This window comes from Pseudonaja textilis, chromosome 3 (assembly GCF_049901715.1).
Source record: "Pseudonaja textilis isolate UNSWEBS1 chromosome 3, rPseTex1.2, whole genome shotgun sequence".
Lineage (NCBI taxonomy): Eukaryota > Metazoa > Chordata > Lepidosauria > Squamata > Elapidae > Pseudonaja > Pseudonaja textilis.
The window spans coordinates 142,752,168-142,766,265 of record NC_141992.1 but is presented as its reverse complement, the minus strand read 5'-3'; the positions used below and the strand labels follow the sequence as shown (position 1 = coordinate 142,766,265).

Here is a 14,098-nt window from a genome sequence, read left to right as displayed (position 1 = left end):
ACAACTGAAAATATCATATGGGTTACATAGACTGTATAAAACACAAAAAATTCTCCCCTCTCATCCCAGTAGTGGAGGTGAAAGTCATTTAATTCTGTATAGGAAAACATAGCATAAGGTAACTGACTCTCAGAGTTGAAGAAAAGTGGATTGTATATAGAAATTTCTTCACCCATGTCAATTTATTTACAATATTTCTCTCCTAATCTGTACTCAGAATCAAGTTTGGAAAGTACAGTATATTGTAGGCAAATTAAAGAAAAAAAAAGTTTTTATTGTGTTCTTAGGCTGCGTTGAATATAGACCATAACCTAAGTAAAGATGAAGCCTAACTGAAACTTTTTAGCTATTGTAATTGTATATATACAAGAGCTATTGTATATTATGTAATAAACATAATATAATGATTAGAACAAATATTTTTGGCTAGGCACGTACGTATCCATACGGGAGAAAAACCTTACAAATGTGATGAATGTGGAAAAAGTTTTACTGTAAAGTCGACTTTGGACTGTCATGTAAAAACACACACAGGTATGTAAGATCATGAGCACTTCCAACTTAATTAGATAATAGTGAATAAACATCAGATATATTGTACTTTGTATTTTAGGCGGATAATCTGGGAAAGATACTTTACTTTCTAATGAATTAACAGTTTAGCTTTTAATACTTAAGTATACAGTTTGGTTTTCCTCCCCACATTCATTTCTTCCTCCACTTATTTATCTGAAAGGTGGTTAAGCCAATATATTTGGGGAATACTAGCATTCTTTGTCTAGTTATGATCTAAAAGGATTTTTTCCCCAAAAAAACTCAAAAACTTAGGAGTAGGTTATGGTTTAGGAGGAAGTCTTGTTTAAATAAATTTTTATCAAATAATATAATACATGAATGCTGATTGTTTAATGTCCAAACAAAATCTAGCATAAATATATATGTGATCAGAAATAATGTATATTTTGCTGTACACTATTCATTATTCTCCAGGTCAGAAACTTTTCAGCTGCCACGTATGTAGTAATTCATTTTCTACAAAAGGAAGTTTGAAAGTTCATATGCGTCTACATACTGGAGCAAAGCCTTTTAAGTGTCCACATTGTGAGTTAAGGTTTCGGACTTCAGGTCGCAGGAAGACTCATATACAGTGCCATTTTAAATCAGAGGCCAAAAAAGCCAGGAAAGCTGGCTCTCGTGCTCCAGCCAAAGGCCTACAGCCAGTCAGTCTTCTGAATTCATCCACAAATGATCCTAATGTTTTCATCATGAATAACTCTGTGCTGACAGGCCAGTTTGACCAAAATTTGCTCCAGCAAAGTATCGTTGGCCAGGCTATCCTTCCTGCTTCTATGTCAGGTAAACCTGGAAGTGTTTCATTCTATTTTCCTGGGGGGTCAGTTTGAGAAATGTGATGTAGAAATGTTCATGCTGTTCAAAATCAAACTCTTCTACAGCTCCTATTAATGTTGACAGAGAGACTTTCAAGACAGATGTTGGTACAGTCACATCTGTTTGGGCTCTCTGGACAGAGGCTTCCAAAGATGATTTAATTAAGTCTCTCCATCGTTGTGTAGTTTATAACTTACGATTTACAAGTGTGTTTGAAAGTCATGCAGGGTTTTTTGTGGGGAAATGCTTGGGTTATATTAGGAAAAAATGCAGTTTTACTCTTACGATTACAGGGCTTCTATCTTTCCTTATGATATGATTATCGATATCTTGGAAATAAGACATAATAACTATTAAATTGAAGAGAACGATAAAATATTTTAAAAATTCAATCAGCTGCTTCATAAAATTAGCAGTAAATCACATGGCTAAAATACCTAGCAAAATTATTGAAAACCATAAATTCTTGTAGATTTATTATATATTATAGAAGGCTAATAATTATTTTGGTACAAATAGTTTTAGCCATTTAGTATATATGTATTTGTGTTATGTCATTCCCATTCTTATGTATATCTACTTACTTAAATTTATTTGTATGTATAGAATGCACACACTTTCTGATTTCATTGCCATCAAAATCAATTGGGATTAATCAATTTGGCACCTTTTAACATACACAGTACCAATTTTATGGTTTTATTGGTATTACCACTACGCAGTATTGCATATTTATTTAAAAGAAAGATTCATTATTCAGCAAGGCATTCCTCAGTAAGTGTTTTAGGTTTTCAGTTTTAATTATTGTAGTATAGCTTGCTTAATTCACTGATGTAGAATAAGGATTAATTCATGTTTAATCTTTTGTATATAAAAACTGGAATATATATAAAATATGGCTGTTTTCTTTGGTAGCTGGAGGTGATTTAACTCTATCCTTGACAGATGGTAGTTTGGCCACCCTTGAAGGAATACAGTTGCAACTTGCTGCCAACTTGGTTGGACAGAATGTTCAAATTTCTGGAATAGATCCTAGTAGCATTAACAACATTACTTTACAGGTGGGTTTATTCTATATTATCCTTCAGAAGCTGTTAAATAAATTATGCATATGCAAATGCCCACAAACCCTTGCTTTTAATCTCCAGGTCTTTCATTTAATGATTACATAGTGTTTTAAGTGCTGTTTTTTCTTTCCTTCCTACAAGTAATTCTCTTTGCATAATTTCTATTGCTCACTTATTTAGAATTTGGATTCCTAATTATACCTAATTTCCCAAAAAAAAATTGAATGCTTAAGAGATTATAGGCATCCCTCTAAAGGGGGATTTACAATAGCTGAATTGATAAATGTGAAAAATAACTCATATTTATCATAACACATATTGCTGAGAATGTTTCTTGTTATCTTTCTGACCTAGTGTCTCTCCTATTTTATATTTGAAAGTTTTTATCAGGAGATGATGCACTGAAAAGAAAGCCCTTGACCTGCAGCTGTCCAACATTTTGATTTTCTAAGAAAGTTAATCACCTTCTTGTAGAGTTCAGAACCTTTCTTATAAATAATACTTGACACTTTGCTTTGAACAGGCCAACTTAAAAAAAAATTCTAAAAGGTCTTCAGATGGAATAAAAAGTGTGCTGAATGCCAATGGACATGAAAAATTTAGATGTTTTAATGCTAAAAAGGAAAATGAAGTGGCTCAGATTCACAAAATACAACTTCTGGCAGAATTTGTATTTTATTTAATACCTGCCAATGGTTGGCTGATATTTGAAATAAGCCAATGTAACATTGCCACAAAACATTAAAACTATCCAGCTTTGTAAGATTGAACAGAGATTGTTATTATCTATGAGATGAGCCAACTTTTGTTGCTTGGGTATTATAGTTTTACTCTACTCAGGGTTAGAAAATAAAAATGGAATATATTCCTATTGGACTTGTTTCTTTTCAGATTGACCCCAGTCTTTTGCAACAGACTCTTCAGCAGGGTAATATATTGACCCAGCAGCTAACGGGAGATCCCAGTTTGGCATCTCAGAACTCCTCCCTACAGACAGCAGAAAGTACAGTGTCAGCAGCAAATGTGGTAATACAGCCTTTGTCAAGCTTGTCCTTACAGCCCAATGTTACTTCTTCAGCAAATATGGCACTGGCTGAGCAAGAATCTGTATTGGCTACAACTACTTCAGGTAAATATAGTAGAAAAGCAAATTAATCTGAAAAGCTTTTTGATTAAAATTATCTAAACTCTTATTTTCCTATTTTATAATCATACCACTATAATCTGATAAAACACGTATTTCTAATAATAAAATTTTCTAAAATAGATCAAGACAGGGCCATCTTATGCTCACAGGCCAGAAATTTAATTCACTTCTCTTAGGAATATCACCCTGAAATCATTTGTGATCCTCCTGAGAAAGAGCTGGCCTATTTCTGAGTTCTGAACTGAGGGATATTTTTCTATCTTTTAATTACTTAAATAATATAAATTATGATTGCTTAATACTTTTGGAAAAACCAAAGATTTGATTCCTCATTGAGGATGATTGTACAAATAATCACTTGCAGGACTCTGGAAGAAAATTCTTCAGATTAGTCCCAAGAATCACAAACAACCTTCTCACTCCTTCAGATCTAACCCAGATAGACCAGCTGTTTTGTGATTGTGATTCCAATTTTTGGATTATCTATATGGCAACCATTCATGTGTGATATATATCAAAGCCAGCTCTCTTACATTTTTTTACAGTTTTATGTCCAACACTGTTATAACATTACATATGACTAATGTAAAGCCTGACTACTTTTATTTAGTTTATTTTACTTATGTTCAGGTTCACAGGATCTCTCTCAAGTTATGACTTCACAGGGAATGGTATCAACTGCCAATGGTCAACATGAGATTACGCTGACAATAAATAGTTCTGCTCTGAGTCATGTTTTAACTCATGCTTCTAGTTCAACCACTACCAATTCATCAGGAACCCCTCAAGAGATCACCCTTACTATATCTGGCAAGTATAATTGTGAAATTATTCTGATTCTTCTCCATTGATTCTTTTTAATGAAACATACTCATTTGCAGGTTTGTCTTAGGATTTAGGGTATTTTTGGTGGGGTTATGTTTGGTGGGATTAAAAATGTAATGTTATAGTATGTTTTGTACAAATGTTCTCTTTGATCTTTAACTGATTAGTACCAATCAATATATATATATATATATATATAGATAGATAGATAGATAGATATAGATATAGATATAGATATAGATATATAGATATATAGATATAGATATAGATATAGATATATATATATAGATATATATATAGATATTTTCTGAGGTTCTCGGGTATTTGTATGTGGATCTTTGGTTGTTGGGTTTTCTCCCGCGTAAGATTCGAAGTATCTAGGCAACGTTTCGATGAAGTCTCATTCATCATCTTCAGGCTTCTGTCTCCGGCTCTGTGCTTCTCAGAGTAATGGAGATTGCAGCTGCTTCCTCCTTTTAACTGCCAGTGGGGTGGGACTTGATTGGGTGGGGGCTTGGCTGTGTTCTGATTGGGTGGGGGTGTGTTCTCATTGGTAGGGGTTTGGCTATGTTCTGATTGGTTGGGGGTTAGCTGTGTTCTGATTGGTTGGAGGCGTGTTCTGTTCAGGTGGGGGCTTGGTTGTGCTCAGGTTAGTCTTAGTTGCTGGGGATTTGAGCTGGAGAGTTGTGATCTTGCTGTTTGGCTTCTAGTTCGTGGTCCTGCTGCATCTTCATAGTGGGTGTCGGTTTGCTTCATGTATGGCTCAGAGGGGTTTGAAGTGGGTAGTGATGCAGCTGCAGTGCAGCTTCTGGTCCATGGTCGTTTCTCATTTTCTGAATGGGTGGGAGTCTGTTTTCTACATGGAAGTGTGGTGGTGGCATCTTGTGTGGCTCTCATGGGTGTGGGTCCGGTGTCCTTCTTCATGTTAGGTACTCGTCTGTTCATGAGGGCGGGTTTCCAAATGGCTGGAAGGCGGGAGGTGTCATCTCGTTTGTTCATGCTGTGTGGGCGTTTTCTATCTCTATGGCTTCTCTGATTATTCTGCTGTTGAAGTGTTGGCGATAGTTCTGGTATTTTTAAAATCAATTTCATGTCCTGTGGCTTTGAGGTGTTGGACCAGGGAAGAGGTCGTTTCTTCTTTTTTGATTGAGTTCTTATGTTCTTCAATGCGTGCACTTATTCTTCTGTTAGTTTGTCCAATGTATGTGGTAGGGCAGGCAGTGCAGGGGATTTCGTATACTCCTTGGTTTTCTAATTCGATTTTGTCTTTGGGGTTTCTTAGGATGGTGGATATTTTTCTGTTTGTGCAGAATGCTGTTTTGATGTTGTGTTTTTGGAGGATCTTGCTAATTTTGTCTGTAGTGCCTTTTATATATGGGAGGAGGGCTTTGCCGTTTTCTTGTTCTCTGTCTTGGATTTTGGTTGGGGTTTCTTTTGGATTAGGTGGGTAATCTTCTTTCTTTGGAATCCATTGGCTGTAAGTACGTTGGTGAGAGTGTGTAGTTCGGTTTTTGGTGTTGTTCATCGGCTAAGCATTTTGTTCTGGAGATGAGTGTCTTGGCTACGGAATTGATCTGTGCTGGGTGGTGGTGTGAGAGTGCATGTAGATAGCGGTTAGTATGTGTTTTCTTCTGGTAGATGGTGTGTCCTAGGGAGCCATTGGATCTTTTGTATACCAAGACATCTAGGAAGGGAAGTTGATTGTTGGCTTCTGTTTCCATGGTGAATTGTATTTTGGGGTGTAGGCTGTTGAGGTGTGTGAGGAAGTTGTTCAGTTTTCTTTCCCGTGTGGCCAGATTATGAAGGTGTCATCTACGTATCTGAGCCAGAGTTTGGGTTTGTGGTCGTATTTTTCTAGAGCTTGTGTTTCAAAGTGTTCCATGTAGAGGTTTGCGATGACAGGTGAGAGGGGTGATCCCATGGGTGCTCCTTCTATTTGTTTGTATTTTTGTCCATTGTAGGTGAAGTAAGTATTGGATAGGCAGTGATTGGTTAGATCTAGGATGTGCTTGGGGGGGTTGTATTTGTTTTGGATGGCTGTCAAGGCTTCTTTTATTGGCACTTGGGTGAAGAGGGATATGACATCGAAGCTTACTAGTAGGTCGCTAGGTTGTAAGTTTTGTTTCTTTATGATCTCGATGAACTGGAATGAGTTTCTTACGTGTGAGTTGATGGATTCTGCATAGGGTTGTAGTTGTTTGGCAAGAAATTTGGCCAGGTTTTGTAGAGGTGAGCCTATGGAGCTGTCTGGAGAGCCGAAACACAGACCATCCTCAAGACAGACACACACACCAACAAACTCAGGAAACTACAACAACGCCAGAAACCAACTCCTCCCCCCCCCCACAGCCACACATGAAACAAACAGTGCACAACATCTCAGACAAGATCCTCACTGAAGCTGAAACCAAGATCCTTTCAAAAGGATTCAACTTTGCTGTCGCTCCCAAACACATCCCCACAGAAACCATCATATGCGGAGTTGAAACCAGCCTGACCAAAACCAACCCTGATGATGCTAACAAAATCAGACTCGAAATCACCAACATCCTCTGCACTAGCAAACCACCCAAAAGCAACTTATCCAAAGAAGAACAAACTGCACTACTTAACCTGAAAGAAGACACCAGCATAATAATCCTACCAGCAGACAAGGGCAACGCGACAGTGGTAATGAACACATCTGACTACCAAACCAAGTTAACCAACCTACTCCAAGACCCCACATACAAACCCCTAAAGACAGACCCCACCACCTACCTAGAAAAAACTACCAAATCCAAAATAAAAGCCTCCCCCATCAGTGAAGAAATCCAGCAAGGAATCATACCCAGAGAAAAATCATCCAGATGCCCCAAGCTTTATGGTCTCCCCAAAATACACAAAGAAGGAACCCCACTCAGACCAATAGTCAGCTCCATAGGCTCACCTCTACAAAACCTGGCCAAATTTCTTGCCAAACAACTACAACCCTATGCAGAATCCATCAACTCACACGTAAGAAACTCATTCCAGTTCATCGAGATCATAAAGAAACAAAACTTACAACCTAGCGACCTACTAGTAAGCTTCGATGTCATATCCCTCTTCACCCAAGTGCCAATAAAAGAAGCCTTGACAGCCATCCAAAACAAATACAACCCCCAAGCACATCCTAGATCTAACCAACCACTGCCTATCCAATACTTACTTCACCTACAATGGACAAAAATACAAACAAATAGAAGGAGCACCCATGGGATCACCCTCTCACCTGTCATCGCAAACCTCTACATGGAACACTTTGAAACACAAGCTCTAGAAAAATACGACCACAAACCCAAACTCTGGCTCAGATACGTAGATGACACCTTCATAATCTGGCCACACGGGAAAGAAAAACTGAACAACTTCCTCACATACCTCAACAGCCTACACCCCAAAATACAATTCACCATGGAAACAGAAGCCAACAATCAACTTCCCTTCCTAGATGTCTTGGTATACAAAAGATCCAATGGCTCCCTAGGACACACCATCTACCAGAAGAAAACACATACTAACCGCTATCTACATGCACTCTCACACCACCACCCAGCACAGATCAATTCCGTAGCCAAGACACTCATCTCCAGAACAAAATGCTTAGCCGATGAACAACACCAAAAACCGAACTACACACTCTCACCAACGTACTTACAGCCAATGGATTCCAAAGAAAGAAGATTACCCACCTAATCCAAAAAGAAACCCCAACCAAAATCCAAGACAGAGAACAAGAAAACGGCAAAGCCCTCCTCCCATATATAAAAGGCACTACAGACAAAATTAGCAAGATCCTCCAAAAACACAACATCAAAACAGCATTCTGCACAAACAGAAAAATATCCACCATCCTAAGAAACCCCAAAGACAAAATCGAATTAGAAAACCAAGGAGTATACGAAATCCCCTGCACTGCCTGCCCTACCACATACATTGGACAAACTAACAGAAGAATAAGTGCACGCATTGAAGAACATAAGAACTCAATCAAAAGAAGAAACGACCTCTTCCCTGGTCCAACACCTCAAAGCCACAGGACATGAAATTGATTTTAAAAATACCAGAACTATCGCCAACACTTCAACAGCAGAATAATCAGAGAAGCCATAGAGATAGAAAAACGCCCACACAGCATGAACAAACGAGATGACACCTCCTGCCTTCCAGCCATTTGGAAACCCGCCCTCATGAACAGACGAGTACCTAACATGAAGAAGGACACCGGACCCACACCCATGAGAGCCCACACAAGATGCCACCACCACACTTCCATGTAGAAAACAGACTCCCACCCATTCAGAAAATGAGAAACGACCATGGACCAGAAGCTGCACTGCAGCTGCATCACTACCCACTTCAAACCCCTCTGAGCCATACATGAAGCAAACCGACACCCACTATGAAGATGCAGCAGGACCACGAACTAGAAGCCAAACAGCAAGATCACAACTCTCCAGCTCAAATCCCCCAGCAACTAAGACTAACCTGAGCACAACCAAGCCCCCACCTGAACAGAACACGCCTCCAACCAATCAGAACACGGCTAACCCCCAACCAATCAGAACACAGCCAAACCCCTACCAATGAGAACACACCCCCACCCAATCAGAACACAGCCAAGCCCCCACCCAATCAAGTCCCACCCCCACTGGCAGTTAAAAGGAGGAAGCAGCTGCAATCTCCATTACTCTGAGAAGCACAGAGCCGGAGACAGAAGCCTGAAGATGATGAATGAGACTTCATCGAAAGTTGCCTAGATACTTGAATCTTACGCGGGAGAAAACCGAACAACCAAAGATCCACACATATATATATATATATATATATATATATATATATATATATATATATATATATATATATATTTATTTATATATATATATAAAGCCAAGTACTATTCACTCATCACGAAATCTCCAGAACCGTAAAGTTTACAAACTAGAAATTTGGGTTTCTAGGTGCTCACTAAGAAAGGATTTTTCAAAATGACTATCAGATCATTAGTATTTCCTATACAGTAATTAACATGCTCTGATGCAAAGGAGTTCTACTCCCCCTCCCCACTTGAAAAGAACTCTGTTCCAATTTCTAGTTGCGTCACATTCCGTTACCTCAGTTCTAGCTGGCAGACATTCCACTCCTTCACTCAGGAGCGGCCTTGGGGCTCCTTACAGTACTAAACATTTGTAGCTCACCAAAATGTTTACGCCTTCCACCTATGGACCTGCTTCCGGAATCAAGGCGGCAGGAGCGATATTCCCTTATTTGTTTCAATCACCAACCACCACTGAGCCAACGGAATGTGAACCAAATTTCTCCTGCTTAGCCCAAACACAAAGTTTCGTCCCGAACCATGGGTATCCAGTTAGTACATTATAGAAATTTTTTTTGAAAATTTTGAGGTTTCTGGTGAAGAGAAACTACTGCAGCTTCTGCTTCACATGTTTCTTTTATATATATGGCAATATATGATCTATATTGTAAAATAATTCATAATTATATACTTTGAACTTGATATGATGCAGCATACTTGTCTCTTAATTCGTTATACGTGAGAATAATTCTGGGCTTTATTTCATTATAGATATGCTCTATGTACATATTGATCCTGTCAGTATACATAAAAATAGGATGCAGTGGACCCTTTAAATGTAAAGCTTAGTCATACTGAAACTTTCATTCTGAAGTTTTTATTATTTTCTTTTCAAAATTAAAACTGCTCATTTTAAATAATATTAAAATTTATAAAGTTTCATGATGTCTCTAATTGCTGAGAGCTTTGTTACTGTAAAAGGAAAGTGAACCTTAGATCTGAAGTGGCTAAACCATTCCATTTTCCATTTAGGCCAAGATCTTATCCAACACATTTCCTCTGGCAACAATGAGCTGAATGGGAACCTACGATTGGCAACACCTAATATCACTAATCAATCACCTTCTACCACGCTAACTATAAATAATGATCAATTACTGTCTCAGAACCCAACGTTGAATAGTTCTTCAGGTAGGTTTTCATTTATTTTCCTCAAATTTGCTAGTTTGCATATAATTAATTAGAACTATTTTGCAGTGAACTCAATGGAATTTACATTTGAAAAGATATTATAAATTATTAATTTGAACCACATGGTTATCTTTAGTAGGAAGTATTTGAGACAGCCACGCTTTGGAAGAATAGGCTCATGGAGAGTATGAGATTTACCTTGTCAAGGTGCAAATATGGCACAGCTTACCTTCCCAAGGGGCTTAAGTTCAGTCCAAAAATATGCACCCACAGAAGTCACTTCCAATGCTAGAATTGCCAAGCAAGAACTTGCAGTCATTAAAGGCATCCCATTTCACTGTGATGGGGAGGGTATGTTGTTTTGCATTATGTTTTCAAAATAGCAAGAGCATTTAGACATACATATCGCTTCACAGTGCTTTACAATCCTCTCTAAGCGATTTACAGTGTCAGCATATTGCCCCCAATAATGTGGGTCCACATTTTACTGACTCAGAAGGATGGAAGGATGGAAGGTTGAGTCAACCTTGAGCCGGTCAGGATCAAACCCCTGGCAGTGGGAATGCAGAGTTAGCCTGCAATACTGCATTCTAACTAATGCGCACTACACACTTTTATTGGAAATAAAAGATTTCCATACCCGTTAAGAGCTGTGGATCGGGACAGTGCCTTTGCAACTCCTGTCTATCAACATTACTTGGAGCCTGGCAGTTTATGTTTCCTCAAGACATAAAAGTAGAAATGATTGCTTTGCACAGATTTTCATCACACCAAAGTAATCATTTAAATCTAAATTCTTGTTCACCTTAACCTAAATTTCAGTGCACTTTGTGTTTGCTTGCCTGATAGCTTTAATTTAGGAATTCAAAGCAATACACATAGCATTCTCTTCTCTTGTTTTCCCCCCACAGCAATCTTCTGAGATAGGCTAAGCTAAAAGTGTGGTCCCTTTTGAGGTAGACCAGGTTAGGAGGCAAATACCCAAGAAAATACATTATGATACAGGTAGTCTTCAACTTACGACCACATTTAAGCCCAAAATTTAGGTTGATAAATGAAACATTTGTTAAGTGAGTTTTGCCCCATTTTACAATCTTGTCACAATTGTTTAAATGAATCATTGCAGTTGTTAAGTTAGTAACATTTTTAAGTGAATCTGGCTTCCCCCATTGGCTTGGCTTGTCAGAAGGTCACAAAAGCTGATCCTGTGATCCCTGAACACTGCAAGCATCATAAATACGAACCAGTTGCCAAGCATCCGAATTTTGATCATATGACCATGGGGGTGCTGCAGTAGTTGTAGTCACCTTTTTTCAGTGCTGTTGTAATTTTGAAGGGTCACTATAACAATTCATTTAGTGACCCTTCAAAATTACAACAGCACTTAAAAAAGGTGACTTAAGTCAAGAACTACCTATATAAGCTAAAATAACAGAATCTTAAAAACCTGACAATTTATCTTTCCCTCTCTTATACCCAAGATAATCATGCTGGACCAGACTTGATTTTTTCCCCCTCACTCTCTCCTTCTTTTCAGGCAAAATTGATATTTTGGTAATGACTACGATATATTTTCTTCAAAGCCATTTTCAAACCCTCTGCTGAGAGAATGAATTACCCAAGGTTGTTCAGTTTGGTCTTCCACCAAACATGCTGACTTTCCCATTACAAATTACACTAGTGCAACCTTCCTAATCCTGACATTCTAAATCGAACATATGTTAAGCATATTAATCAGGGCACGTAATCCCAAGATATTACACCATATACAAGTTAATGTTATTTAAGCTCGTGTTAAAATCTCTGTGATTGCAACCTATTCTGTTAAATTTGTTGCATACAGAATATATGAGGGCAGGTATACATTAATTTATTTTAATTGCTTTAAATTTTAAAAAAAATTAAATTTATTTTTTTAAACAATTTTAATTGTTAGGAATACACATCTGTTCCAAGTGGTGAGTAGCACAGAACTGTTTTGGAGTAAGATACTTACAGTTGTAGTTGGAATTTAAATTTTGCATAAGTTACAAAATGGCTAAATAATGAAGAATCTAAGAATGTTGTACATACTCCCCCTATTATGAATTGTGATTCTGATTTTGAATTCTTACGATATACATTTTGTAGAACTCAATGCTTCAAGCGGAAACCTTCCAACGACACCACCCTTGTCTCAGGCAGCTCAGAACCTAGTAATGTCATCCCCGGGTGTAGGAGGAGATGGAAGTGTTACGTTGACCCTGGCTGATACTCAGAGTATGTTATCTGCTGGTCTTGATGCAGTGACACTTAATATCACTTCACAGGTTTGTGTCATTTCTCTGATCTATTCTATCCTCCTCTCAACATTTGCTAATTTTTTTTTCAAAACTTGAAAAAAAGAATTAAGATAACTGTAGGTTAATCCTGCTTGTAAAGCAAGGAGTATTTTTAAAAGTGCGCTATATACCTCGTTCTTCATGTGGTTTCAACTTTGTATGTAATTGAATTTTTGTGTATGTTTCCTAAGGTTAAGATGGAACATTCAGGTTTTGCATCCAAGCTTCTGTTGTCCCCTGCCCCCCTTCTTGCTATTTTTTTTTGCTTCCTAAAACTTGCTCCAGATAATATGGAATTCTAAGGGTGACATAAGAACTGCAGGGGGAAGCACAGATTAGGAAATATGGCTCCCTTCTTTTCTCCCCAGGAAGCATTGAATTAGTGGGACAAGAAATTCTGTTGTGCCCTTTTGTTTGCAGAACAATAGTTTGAATCCAGCTAACCACTAACTCTCATCAATTACAAAGGACGATTGTTTACTCTTAATTTTCCCATTAATTTATCTACATGTGACCCATCCATAGATTAAATATAAGCAGTAAGAAAAAAATACAGAAGAAAGTTACATCTTTGGGAGATATTTTAAATGTAGAAGTTTGTTAAAGAAGGATATAGAATATGATACAAATATGAACATGGATAATACAAATTGGTGCTTCTTTTGGTTGTATGGTTTTTAAAACAAAGTGTAGCATATAGGCGAGTTGGGCAGTAGACAAGTCTAATAGTTATTATACGAAGAAGAATCTAAAGTGCTTTGGGACTTTAGAATTCAAACTGATAGGTGCCTGCCATTTAAAACCCCCGACTTAGCAATTGTCAACGAAAAAAAAGAAAAAAATCTGGACAGTGGCCATGGCAGAACCTGGAGACACCGAATAGAAGAGAAAGAACTGGAGAAGATACAAATATACAAAGACCTGCAAATAGAAATAAAAGGACTGTGGCAAAAGAAAGCAAAGGTGGTACCAATAATAATAGGAACTTTGGGTACAGTCCCAGAACAACTGGAACACCATTTGAACACCTCTGGCTTTGACAAAATCACCATCAGTTAATTTCAAAAGGCAACTTTACTCTGAACAGCTTACATCTTGCGACGATACCTTTAACACATCTACATTTGCCTATCCCAAGTCTTCAGGGTTCTGATAAATTGATAAGTATACCTAATCTAGTCTGAACATCTGGCCGATTATTCGACGACCGTACTTTTTAAGTGACAGACAGATTAGAGAAAGAAATGTAGTGGGCAATACTGAAACATGCATCAAGGATATACATCTCACCCCAAATCAATTAACTGCAAAAGTCACAGTT

At 37.8% G+C, this 14,098-nt stretch overlaps 1 protein-coding gene across 2 annotated transcripts in view; it reads left to right on the top strand.

Moving 5' to 3' along the window:
- ZNF236 (zinc finger protein 236) overlaps positions 1 to 14,098 on the top strand; it is a 62,917-nt gene that overhangs the window by 35,041 nt on the left and 13,778 nt on the right. For both annotated transcript variants that reach the window (XR_015743152.1, XM_087931001.1), the window contains exons 22-28: positions 431 to 534; positions 991 to 1,356; positions 2,305 to 2,450; positions 3,348 to 3,585; positions 4,234 to 4,413; positions 10,298 to 10,456; positions 12,587 to 12,765. Coding sequence is in view for 1 of the 2 variants with exons in the window: in XM_087931001.1 (XP_087787127.1) it covers positions 431 to 534; positions 991 to 1,356; positions 2,305 to 2,450; positions 3,348 to 3,585; positions 4,234 to 4,413; positions 10,298 to 10,456; positions 12,587 to 12,765 (1,372 nt within the window). In the remaining variant the exon portion in view is untranslated. The remainder of the gene's footprint in view (positions 1 to 430; positions 535 to 990; positions 1,357 to 2,304; positions 2,451 to 3,347; positions 3,586 to 4,233; positions 4,414 to 10,297; positions 10,457 to 12,586; positions 12,766 to 14,098) is intronic.